This window comes from Aedes albopictus, chromosome 3, assembly GCF_035046485.1.
Source record: "Aedes albopictus strain Foshan chromosome 3, AalbF5, whole genome shotgun sequence".
Taxonomy (NCBI): domain Eukaryota; kingdom Metazoa; phylum Arthropoda; class Insecta; order Diptera; family Culicidae; genus Aedes; species Aedes albopictus.
Window position 1 is genome coordinate 414873146 of NC_085138.1, and position 13341 is coordinate 414886486.

General features: G+C 46.8%; 1 protein-coding gene across 1 annotated transcript in view; it reads right to left on the bottom strand.

Moving 5' to 3' along the window:
- The window catches only part of LOC134291037 (nucleolar protein dao-5-like), a 14433-nt gene extending 5385 nt beyond the window's left edge, over positions 1–9048 (bottom strand). The window contains exon 1 of the mRNA XM_062858296.1: positions 8826–9048. Within this exon, the coding sequence (XP_062714280.1) occupies positions 8826–9048 (223 nt within the window). The remainder of the gene's footprint in view (positions 1–8825) is intronic.
- Between the last annotated feature and the right edge of the window lie 4293 nt (positions 9049–13341).

Below are 13341 nucleotides of genomic sequence, written 5' to 3' on the forward strand. Positions count from 1 at the left end.
CCTTAACCTCCATTAAACAGCCGCCTCTTGAGTTATGAGTGCCATCTCGGTTATTTTGGACGACATTTTTGAACTTCCGGCTTTTTCTCCATACCAAATATAACCATACCCAAGTAACAACTCCATTGCTGATAGGTTTTGTTTGATTTTTATTAAGGTTTTATTACAGCAATAATTAAAACTCACAGTTTTATGACTGCTTTTATGAAAACCATTAATAAAATGTTTTATAGTATACTTGAAGATATCCATAAAGACAGATTTTAAGAGTAAACAAAACTTTCCGATATGTAAACCTTCTGGCAATCATTATTACCACAATAAAACTGTTAAAACTCTCAACAGATGGCGATCCGTTCGATTAGTAACGACATCTGTTGGGTGGAAAAGTAGAAACTACGACACTGCTAGGTTTATTGCGGTCATCATAAAAGTAAACTTGCTTTCGTTTTATTTTCGCTGATTATGGTCGTCGCCATATTGAAGAATTAGCTTACGTGAATGGAAAATAGTTCATTTTGCTTAAATTGGCAATGAATTGGTAGTTTGCCACCATTTTCATAACATGCTCACACAAATAAACTCTCTCTGCTGAGTTTTCTTGTAATTCGAGATAGTTTTACTAAATTCACAAATTGATTTATTTCATTCCAAGATGATAATATTCACTATTTTCGAAGCGCATTAATTTTATGATTCTGCAACCTCAATATTCACGGTAAATTCCAATGCGCATAAGCCTACCAGCACAATAACTACTAAAATATTACTTTGAAATGATCACTTTCTACTTACGAATGATGTACCCTCCTGAACTTTACGTGCCATCGAAGAAGCTTCTCTGCATCTTGAGCTGTCATAGTTTTTGTTGAAAAAAAAAACAACAACAATCGAGAATGGGAAATATTTCAACAAAGTTTAAAAACGGGTTTATTGCTACTCTTAATGCGGTTTGCAAAACCTCTCCGGGAGTGGTCCACTTAGCCGGAAGATGCTCTTGAAGAGGTTATCAAGAGGTTTTGATGAATGATTCAGTTTTATTGGAAGTTTTATAAAATTGGTCATGAAGATCTCTTGTAGAGCCGAACAAAACTTAAAATGTTACTTGGGATATTGAATGGCTTTAGAACCTACAATTCCATTCCGCCGCCATCTTGAATTTTGAGCCGTTATCCACTATTTTAGACCGCCATCTTGGTAACCATTTTTAAAATCCAGACATTTTCCCCATACTAAATATACCCATTTTGCGTGGTTTTGGAACCTACAACACCGTTAAGGACAAACGTCTTGAAATCCCGTTTCAACATTGCATCGAAACTTCAGATGCACAAATCTCAAGAAGCAAGCTTTAAACAACAATGTATTTCATTATTCTGTTCTTGCTTACCTGTAATTAGCTTAAAATAAAAAGCACAGGTGCGCTGGTTTTGTTTACGAAGAGATTTGTGCCCTCGAAATCGTGAGTAGGTGCCAAAGTCGGCCATTGTGGCGGCCATTTTGGGATTCTCACAAGTCTGTCCTTAAACAGCCGCTATGTTTTGCCTTTCTCGTACACCAAGGTGTACCGAAAGGCTATATGTTCACTCCAAAAACGAAAATTTGATAGAGCCCCCGGAGGGGTCAAGTGTTATATACCAATCGACTCAGCTCGACGAGTTGAGATGATGTCTGTGTGTATGTATGTGTGTGTGTGTGTGTGTGTGTGTGTGTGTGTGTGTGTGTGTGTGTGTGTGTGTGTGTGTGTGTGTGTGTGTGTGTGTGTGTGTGTGTGTGTGTGTGTGTGTGTGTGTGTGTGTGTGTGTTTTTTTTTCCTTCTAAACCATAGGGGGATAAATCTGCTCATCAGACACCCTAACAGGAAGGTTAGGGTAGTGTGGGGATGAGGCCGTCTTCTACAATGCCGGTAGAAGCCAGGACTACTCTCTCCTCGACCCACTAAAACACATTCCTATGGTCGCCAAACCCTACGTCTCTCCGGAACCACCAAGAAGGTATTGCTTCAGAGAGGGGCTAGTGCATATCGCACCCTCAAGGTTAGCTGCCGTAGCCTAGCAGCAACGAGCATCGATGACTCGCTTTGGAGAGTCCATCACGGTAGCCTGCTGGCGCTTAGCCAGTTTCCCGAGTGGTCCTCGCCACTCCCTTTGTCCTCGGAAGGCGGGCAGGGTCAACCCCGCCCGCGCCCTACTGCTGAGCGGACATCAAGAACTGATGCCCACATGCAACCCGATCTGACCTGCCCGCAAAGGAAGGGTATTACTACCCTTCAGGCCCTATCAGATGCATCCGTAGGTTGCAGACAGCAGGGTCTCACCTACCCCGACCCTTGCCGGGGACCCCTTTCCAACCGCGGGCTCAGATCCAACCCAGTAGACCGACGCCACGACAGCACCGCTACCGGGACTTCCTCTCCGCGGCCACTTAATCGCTGTAAGGGTCGATCTCGACCGCAGGGCACCGGTATGACCTACGAAGCCGACTTCGAACCCCTGGACCACCTCTTGTACTGCATCTGGACTAGCCATTCTCCGAGTCCACGCGCCACCTCCTCTGTAGCTCCCAGACGATATGGGTGATAGCCGTTGAAACGGCATTCCAGCTAATCTCATCCCTACACATTCTCTGGACCAAGTTGTCCGGAGTTGTGTCCTCCCCGCATGTGGCAAGCATGCGGTCACGCATTGTGCGAAAACGCGGGCACACGAACAAAACGTGTTCCGCCGTTTCCTCTAAACCATTGCACACTGGGCATTCGGGAGAATCCGCATGCCCGAAACGGTGTAGATACTGTCGGAAGCAACCATGACCTGTAAGCACCTGTGTCAGGTGGAATGTAACTTCCCCATGGCGCCTATTAATCCAACTATCTACCCTCGGTATCAACCTATGGGTCCACCTTCCTTTGGTGGAACTGTCCCACGCGCGCTGCCATTTGACCATAAAGGCCATCCTGACAGTTTTGCGTATGCCTCTTGTGCCGCGCATTTCGAAGCACTCCATGTCCTCACTGATAAGAATGCTGATAGGCACCATACCAGTAATGACACAGAGAGCGTCGTGTGACACGGTACGGTACGCGCTTGCAACCCTCAGACACATAAGCCTGTAAGTACTTTCCAGCTTCCGTCGGTAGCATTCAGTACTTAGCGCGGTACCCCACGCCGGGCCGCCATACCTAAGTATGGACGTAGCAACACTAGCCAGAAGCTTGCGCTTACTGGCGTACACCGCTGAGCTATTGGACATCATCCGGGACAGTGCCGCAATAGCTGTGGAGGCTCTTTTACAGGCATAATCGACGTGGCTACCGAAGGTAAGCTTATCGTCGATCATCACGCCCAAGTGCTTGACAGAGCGCTTCGACAGGATAGTGCATTCTCCTACACTGATCTCCGTCTGCTGCGCAGACTGCATGTTGTTAACAACCGTCACCTCTGTCTTGTGGTGAGCCAGCTCCAGTTTTCTGGACCGCATCCACGCCTCCACAACCTTGATCGAGTGGTCGGTAGTCAACTTCACCTCCTCGATCGTTTCACCGTAGACTTCGAGCGTAATATCGTCGGCAAATCCGACAATCACCACTCCCACTGGGTACTCTAACCTCAACACCTCGTCGTACATGACATTCCATAACACCGGACCCAGGATGGAACCTTGCGGGACTCCTGAGGTTATGTGAAAGCACTTCCGACCCACCTCCGTGTCGTATACTAGTACGCGATTCTGGAAGTAGCTTCCGAGAATCTTGTACAAGTACTCCGGTATCCCCAGACGCAAGAGCGCATCGGCAATAGCAGCCCAACTGGCGCTATTAAATGCATTCCTTACATCCAGAGTCACTACCCCGCAGAAGCGAATTCCCCTCCTCTTAGGCTCGAGTGCTTTCTCGGCGGTTTTTGTAACCGACAAGATAGCGTCTACGGTGGACCTCCCCTTCCGGAAGCCATACTGGTTGCTCGAGAGACCATTTACGCCCTCAGTGAACTTCAACATTCTATTGAGGATGATCTTTTCGAGCACCTTCCCCGCCGTGTCAATGAAGCATATTGGTCTATATGCCGACGGGTCTCCGGGTGGTTTCCCCGCCTTTGGCAATAGTACCAGGCTCTGCCTCTTCCAAGCCTCTGGGAAAACTCCCTCGTCCAGGCATTTCTGCATAGCAGACCTGAACATCTCGGGAGCTTCTGCAATAGCTACTTTTAAGGCCAGGTTCGGAACTCCGTCCGGACCTGGGGCCTTACCTACGCTAAGGGACTTAGCTATCCCCGCAAGTTCCACATCGGTGACCCTTTCCTCATCGCCAGCCCCAGTCCCCGGCTGTCCTACGAAAGGAGGCCAAGGACTAGGATCATGACGCGGAAAAAGTCCTCCAATGATCCCCTCCAACATCTCTGGAGATTGCTCTGTAGGAGCCATCACACCTCTCGTCTTGGCCATAACGATCCTGTAGGCATCACCCCACGGGTTCGTATTGGCACTCTGACAGAGACCCTCAAAGCAGGCCTTTTTGCTTGCTCTTATCTCGGTCTTGAGCGCGGCTTTTGCAGCGGCGAACACCACCCGCCGTTCGTTTCGCTCTTCCTCTGATCGTGCTCGCTGCATCCGCCGCCTAGCCCGTAGGCAGGCGCGGCGCAGGTCCGCAATCGCATCGGTCCACCAGTAAGCCGGTGGCCTCCCATTTCTAGGGTGGACTCGCCTAGGCATGGTCGCATCACACGCACGTGAGAGCACCGCTACCAGCTCGTCGCCGTCTAAACCGAGTAAGTTTCGCTCACGGCGGAGCGCTTCCCTAAATACCTCTTCGTCGAAGTATGATGTCTTCCACCTACGAGGGCTTGGCCTTGTCCTAGCCGCCTCTTCTTCTATCCGCTGTCTGCTGTTGTTGTAGTCGATACTGTAGCGAACCGCCAGGTGGTCGCTGTGAGTGTAGCCATCATCTACTCTCCAGTTCGGACTACTTGTTAGGCCAGGACTACAAAAGGTCACGTCAATAATTGACTCCGCTCCATTTCGACTATAGGTACTCTTGGTACCGACGTTAGCCAAGTCGACATCTAAGATGGCCAGTGTTTCTAGCAGGATCTGACCCCGCTGGTTCGTGAAACGGCTTCCCCATTCCACAGCCCAGGCATTAAAGTCACCCGCTATTACCACCGGCCTTCGCCCTGTTAGCACGGTCGTTAAGCGGTCCAGCATTTGCGTGAACCGCTCGATCGGCCACCGCGGAGGCGCATAACAGCTACAGAAGAAGACCCCGTTTACTTTGGCGACCACGAAGCTCTCATATGCAGTAGACACCAACTCCTGCACGGGGTATTTACCCGTCGTCCATATCGCCGCCATTTTCCTGGTCCCATCCGAGGCCCAGTTGCCGTTGCCGGCGGGTACTCGGTATGGGTCCGAAATGATGGCGATATCCGTCTCCCACTCAGAAACCGCCTGACAAAGCAGTTGCTGAGCCGCATCACAGTGGTTCAGGTTCAGCTGCGTTACCTGCACTGTGATTTGTTGTTCACTGCGGCTTTCTTAAAGGCCGGGCACCCTGGACCACCCATCGCATGTCTGTTTTTCGAGGTTTTCCCGGTACAGATCATGCAGATGGGCGGACTCGTGCGTGGTAGTTGATCTGGTCCAGCGGCTTTGTTGTTTTTCAACCGGTCAACCTCCTCCTCAATCTCTTGAAGGTCAGGGGCCGGAAGTCTTTCGTCCTGTGCACATACTCCTAGATCTGTTACCACGCCACCTTCGGTACTTGCAACGTCGCCATTGAGGTGCTCATCGTAATGCTGCCGCCAACTCTCGACCACCTCACGCTCGCTCTTGAGAATATTCCCGTGATTATCTCGGCACCGCGGCGTTCGACTTCAACGCGTGGTGATAACTGTCGAAAGTTTTGAGCGCATGCATACAGCGACTAAGTCGTGATCCGAATCTATATTCGCACTGCGGTATGTGCGGACATTGGTTATATCCGAGAAGAATTTACCATCGATTAGAACGTGGGCGGTTTGGTTTTCTGTATGATGGTCGGGTGATCTCCAGGTGGCTTTGTGGATATCTTTGCGGGGGAAGAAGGTGCTTCGGACTACCATACCACGGGAGGCTGCAAAATTTACGCATCGCTGGCCGTTATCATTCGATACGGCGTGCAGGCTGTTTCGCCCGATTACCGGTCGGTACATTTCCTCCCTTCCTACCTGCGCGTTCATGTCGCCGACAACGATTTTCACGTCACGCGGCGAGCAACCATCGTATGTTTGCTCTAACTGCGCGTAGAACGCTTCTTTTTCGTCATCAGGTCGTGTGGGCAGTGGACGTTGATGATGCTGTAGTTGAAGAAACGGCCCTTAACTTTTAACATGCACATCCTTGCGTTGATCGGCTGCCACCCGATCACACGTTGTTGCATCTTGCCCAACACTATAAATCCTGTTCCCAGTTCATTAGTGGGGCCACAGCTTTGATAGAAGGTAGCCGCTTGATGCCCGCTTTTCCACACTTTCTGTCCAGTCCAACAAAGTTCCTGCAACACCACGATATCGAAGTTGCGGGGATGTAGTTCGTCGTAGATTATCCTCTCACATCCCGAGAAACCTAGTGACTTGCAATTCCATGTTCCAAGTTTCCAATCGTAGTTCTTATTTCGTCGCGGTCTTTGCCGATTGTATCGAGTCGTATTTTCTCCTATGTTATTCGCAATGGGGATTTTTACGGGTGGCTTATTGGGCCTACGCCAACACTCCTGTCTCGCCGGAGGGCCATCGTGCCAGTTCTGCTTAACGTACCAACCAACACTGGGACGACCACGCTGATGGGGCTACCATCTTGGATCTAGCTGGGCGTGGTGCAGCGTTTCTTACTCAGCCGCTGGATGCCAGAACAGACGCTGTTTGAGCCGCACCTCCTTGGTGAACAGACGCTCGGATCGTACCTTCTCAATCTAGCTGAAGTCAGAAGGACAACAGTGCCCAGGCTGCACTACTAGTTAAGCACACAACTCTTAGCTGGCGGTCATTGTCATCGCTTGATCCGTGGAAGCATGAGGTAGGAACTTGTGAGGACCAGAGCTATGTTGGACGCCCTCCTTATCGACTCACCGTTTTGCAGCCCACAGTCTCCAAGTGTTGGGAGCAAATTGCAATTTTGTGTAATTATAGATCAAGTTATACATGCTGTCCAGTCATATCGCTTCATCATGAGTTGCCTGTAATATCTGTTTGAATAACTCTAACCCATAAAACAAAGATGTCCGATTAACAAGATGGCCATGTGAGTGGGTTTTCTATACAAATCGTAGGAAACATGTCCTTTTTGTGATTGTGCTGCCACGTAGGGGAGCAATATAGAACTATGTAGAATAATTTCACAAAGCATACTAAGATTTTCCGTGGGGAAAATTGACAACTGATTTGTTTTGAATCGGTCGACGTAAATTTTCAGGCTCTGAGCGATCGAAGCGTTTTACTGCTACGTATTGAATGGCAAGTTCGGGTGACTTTCCGTTCAAAATAGAAGATTAACTAGATATATCGGATGGCATTCAGTTAGTGATCGTCCGCATTCATATAATGTCCAGCGTTCGAGAGCAAGGCCGAATATGATGGTCTTCGAATAGTGTAGTCCTTTCCCAGGCCCAAAGCTTCGTGGTATTTACTGAAGCGAATAAGAGCGGTTGATTCATGTGCGTAACTTCGATCAATTTTATTACCTGACCAGAGATGATACGTTTCTCGGTTAGCAGCTAATTATTAATTAACGCATAGCGCAAACACCTTAAATGCATATCCAAAAATGACTAACTTTCGTATGAGTTTCTGATTCCCGGAAGTACCAGTGATCGGTACAGCCACTTAAATCATAACTCCGACTGCACTTTTTGGTTTTAGAATGAAACGCAATGATTTTTTAAATACGTAACTATATTCGGAGTTCCAAATCATCAGTACAGCGGAATCATTTATTCAAAATAATAGGCACCCGACGGATCTGATTAGAAGCTGAGCCCGGCGTTCTCGAATGTCTTGAACGGATCTTAGTTTTGTCCTCAAAAGACGCAACCCTCTGGAATGTCCGGGCAAATCGTAATTCGAAATTCCTCGGACATATTTGAGCCTTATTCCTCGTCACACAATCGAACCGCGATTTGACGAACGTAACATTTCGGGCGTCATCACCAAGATCATCTCGTCTGGACCCTCCTTGACCTTCTTTCTAAGCTCAACGTAAATAATCAATAAAACCTAAAAAAAGCTAGAGAAAAGTTTAAATTGCCTAAAATTAAAGTAAAAGTCGTACCTGTTAGGGCACTGGTCCTTCCAAGTGACACGAAAGTAAATAACAACCACAACAACCAAAAGCAAAGCATACTTGTACCACTATTTTAATTCTATCTTTTCCCGCAAGCCTGATGATGGCGCTGTATTTCTGCTTCCAAAAAAATGATGAAGTTGAGGGGGTCTGCATAAAATGAACTAAATTGGACCTCCGACCGCGTGTTGCCATGATTACGCTACTCGCGTCGCATGACATTTCTCGGCCGCCCAATCTAGGGTATCCCTCCGCCTTGATTTGATGCGGGTTTTGCCCCCAATGAGGTAATATATCGGACAACGACGCAGCGGCGGCGGCGGCGTCGGCGGCGGCGGACAATCAACGAGCGCGGTCATTGTACAAATTCGATCAAATTCATAGCACATGACACCGCCGCCGCATACCGCGTGGCTTGACATAGGCCCAGGCACGCGCACTCACCGCTGCACTGACTGACAAGACAAGCAATTGAACGTGCGAAAGCGCAAAACGGGGTCACACGCGTTGCCTACCTTTCTCCGTGGGCGGCGCTGCTGCTGCTGTGATCGCCATTACAATGGCGTCCACTTTGGGCTTTCGGGGTTTTGTTTTGGTTGCGTTTGTAGCTAATCGAGCAGCACGTCCAATAGATTTAGGATTACCGCGGGTGTGTGCAATGTAGCTGAAAGCGATCGTCGCGATCGCGATGATGGATGCATCCTGAATGGCAACGTAACGCGCTGCTGCTGCTGTCATTATGTTGGGAGGTGCGCGCGATTTTTTGTTTTGTTTTATTGATGAGCAATGCCAGTCAAGGCCAACGAATTGGGTACAACAGGATGATGTTTTTTTTTGCTTTTTCGTTTTTGGGGCGTTGTCATGTCCGCCGTGTCTGTTTGGTGCGTGCTCAATCGATCGAGCGGACGGACGATGACGACGGATTCGACCGATTGGTGTTCAATGACGTGTGGCGTCAATTTCGATCGACGTTCCGGTTTTGAAGGTCAACCAATTTGAGTGCTGATTAGCTGTTGATTGGTAAGAAAAAGTTACGCATTTTCAAGGTTATGCGTGACAGGATAACTAAAATAGATAATATACATTATATACTGTTTGTTTACAAAAGTATTGGAATGTCACGTTATTACAATGCCGATGATAAAGTGTGATACAGAGTTTATGTAATGGTTAGAATTAAGACTAAATAATCAGAAGATTTCAGGCAGTAAATAAAAGATAGAAAAATACAAATCAATAGATCAAAGAGATAAGCTTGAAGATTTATTGATTAAATTTCATCGAAGTGTATAGCAGCACATCTACTCATTCCCCAATTACGAAACTTCTAACCATCAGCCAACGCAACGTTGACAGACCAAGTACGGAGAAAATGCGCGCGCGTTTCGCTTTCTACCAGACGAGCCCATGAATGAGCGTTGCATCTATTCCTCCGTGAGCATGTTACACAATTTTGGATTAAGCTTACGACGACGCAGCGACTCCCCAAGTACCTACTCCAATCCAACCTCCTCATTTTACGGACGACGCGACCCAACCATGCGCGAACCAGCAGCTTTGCTCCACCGTCGTCCCATTCCGTTACAGTCACAAGCGCGACTTGGCAGCTTGTTTGTTGCGCCCATAGAATAGACGACAACTTGGTGAATCTTGTGTCAGATGATGTTCCAACATAATTGTCCGGCAAAACTAATGTGGGTGATGCACTGGCCATATAATCTTCTCCCAAAGTCTACCATCGTCGAGTCGTATAGAGTATCGAAGTTTTCCCACTTACGTAACAACTGTACTGAATTGCTATTTGTTGCTGAAAGAAAATCACGAACTCGTACTCTGTGCCCTTCGGAAATCGAGCGGGCAACGGAGTTTGCTGGTCTTCCTCCCGGATTCTTCGGTAGCATCCGGTCCAGGCGGGACTTGGTCTGTCTTCCGAACATCATCATAGATGGGAATTGTTCAGCTGACGATCATCTCCTGATAGATCATCAGGATATTGGCAAGTTTGACATCTAGTTATGACTTCGAACAACGAAGAGCCTTTAGTGTGTTACATAACGATCAGCTTGTCCATTTGTCGACGGAACCCATCTTATGGTTATCCCGTTCGGCTTCTAACATCTCTGGAATGAATCCATCGTGAACTGTGTTCCGTGGTCACTCACAAACACCGTAGGAATTCCAAAACGACTGAAGATGTCCCGGAACTTCGTTCTATACTTTCGATTGTGATTAAATTGCAGACCTGGATCTCAGGCCACTTCATGTAGGAAATAGGATCCGAAGAACGGACCCGTGAACTCTCTGGAATAGCACAGCTGCCGGCCCCCATGGATGTGGTAGAACTCTCACCGGTTCTGGACGTACAGCTTGATAGTACGCACAGTTTGAACTCATGGATTCGATGTCGTGATCTATTCACATCCACCAATAGAATCATCTTGTAAGTAATTTTGCACGCGTGACGTAGAAGTATATCGAGAGAAGCTCTTTCAGTACCGGTCCTCGAATCCGACTTGGAACGTTAACACGTATTCTTCATAGCAAACATCCATTATGGATCGATAACTCCGGCTGATATATTTCAAAACGATCTTTACCTTCATCAACTTCTCCGTGCCGATGCCTTGCATAAAATTTCACACGATTCGATCTTCCTGCGTTAACTCCTCTGCAGGAAACGGTAGAGTAAGCACAGAGAACAGACCTCCAAGGTAGAAGAAAGTTCACTCGAAAGCTGTGTAAGGAATCAAACTTTTCTAGCGTTGAGAACACCACCGTCAACTGCAGCATGTTGCTAGTCAGTGGTAAATACGCATATCTACATAAGTTGTACATTCACCACTGAAAGCAGCATGGAAACTTTGCGATAGCAGCGCCATCACGAAGTTGCCATTTCAAATGACCGGTCAAGTATCAATCTAATTTATTTCCACCACGTCCGATTCTTCCACAACGTTTTCCGGAATGGATTGCTTGAGTGGACGCCTGGACAGAGCAGTCAAAGGACTGCGAGAACGTAACGTAATATTGCATCCTTAAAGCAGACATTACTAGCAACCCTTGAGAATCATTGACGATCTTTGTGATCGTATAGTCATCCCACAGAAAAACAGACGTAATACTTGCGGAATTTACATCGACCACGTTTTTAACGATCATTTTAAATCTTCATAGTTGTGGCTTTCACAACCAGAGGCGTGCGTATCGTTTTTCTTTGCGATTGACGTTTTACACTACACACTAGTGCCTTCTGTTGACGATATTGCACAACACACTGTTTCGTGGAACATTTCCACCAGGTGATGATAGTGTGAACCAAGCCCGTGCACAGGGGGGGGTGGTTTTGGGGGTTAAACCCTCCCCATTATCAGCGCTTCATACACTAGGCGCCCCTCCGTCTTTTGCTGAAATTGGGAAAAACCCCTCCCTTGGCGCCACTTCTGTGCACGGACCTGGTGTGAACTGGGAGATGGATTTTCACGAACATTGTTCTAGGTGTAACGTTTGTTTGTCTGTGGTCACACGGAGAAACTCAAATTCCTAATATTTTTTAACTCACTTTGGGTTCTTTTTTGTCTCCTCTTTCATCCACTCTTTTTGTTGTTGTCAGCAAAGAGCAAAACAACCCAACTTTGATAGTTAGGTGTGGGGAGCCAAAATTAAGTAGGGGGATTAGGGGCATAATGGACACCCGGGGCGAAATGGACACCCCTGTTATTGCTGAAACCGTTGACTTTTATGTAAAACGTTTAATGCATAAGTGTAAAGGAACAAGTCATTGTTCTATTTTTCAAAAGTACCATTTATATTCCTTCAAAATAACCAAAATATCATTGAAATTGAAGTATGTTTTTCATATGGTGGATTTCTTATAATTTCGAAGCAGCAGCAAATAAGGCATTACGAGTGTTTGAGTGTGTCCACCATACAAACAAGTGAATTGTTGGTTTATCTACATGTATACGCAGATTTAGCAATGGATGAAGTATTATATCTTTGATCAGAACTTGCCAAAAATAGCAATTTCAATGTTGTAGTCGATTCGGGACGAAATGAACACTGGCAATTATGAATGGATGTACGCGCATTGCATACTGTTAGGCGTTTTAGAGAGTTTAAAAAAATCAATCCGATTATTTTAGCCTAAAATTTATTTAATTAACTTTGAAGTTATGTAAACTCGTCTAAGATGGAGTGTTATATCTGTGATATTGATCTCCATAGGCAAATTACTTAACTGGTCGATATTCTCAAAGATACAGCACTAAATATGCAGAGGTGTCCGTTATGCCCCGATGGGTGTCCATTTCGCCCCGTACCTTTCCTGCCAGCCCCAAAAAACACACGGTTTTCAATTCATTATTTCTTCTCAATAATGCCATTCTATCAGCTGTGAATGATTGAAATACGTAGGAAACAAGTTAAAGTTGTAGGCCAACTGACAATATGTTAAGTTTTTGTCCGTTATACAGGCCAAACATACTCATTTGCTTAGGGTGTCCATTATGCCCCTAATCCCCCTAAACGTCATTAAGTAAACGTCATTGCAGCCGTTGCGTGTGCTCCACTGATACACACCAGGTTTCACTGGCGTATAGCAGCACAGATTTCACGTTAGAGTTAAAAATTCGGATTTTGGTGCGTCGACTGATCTGGTTGTTTCCCATACATTTCTTAAACTCGCAAAAGCAGCTCTCGCCTTCTTGATTCGTGCACCTATGTCGATCTTGATGCTGCCATCGGCGGCCATTTGGCTACCAAGAGATTTTAAGCTTTCAACATTCTCCACTGATTGCCCAGCTACCGTAAACCTGGAAGGATTGACCGTGTTTACATCCAACGATTTGGTCTTGTTGACGTTGATGGTAAGACCTGCCGCTGAGGAGCGATTGGCAAGATCATCGAGCTTGCTCTGCATATCAGAGCGCCGTTGAGCTAGGAGTGCAACAGCATTAGCCAATTCGAAGTCATATAGATGCTCCATGGTAATGGGCTGCCACAGCAATCCACGATTTGGTTCACGGTCAATCG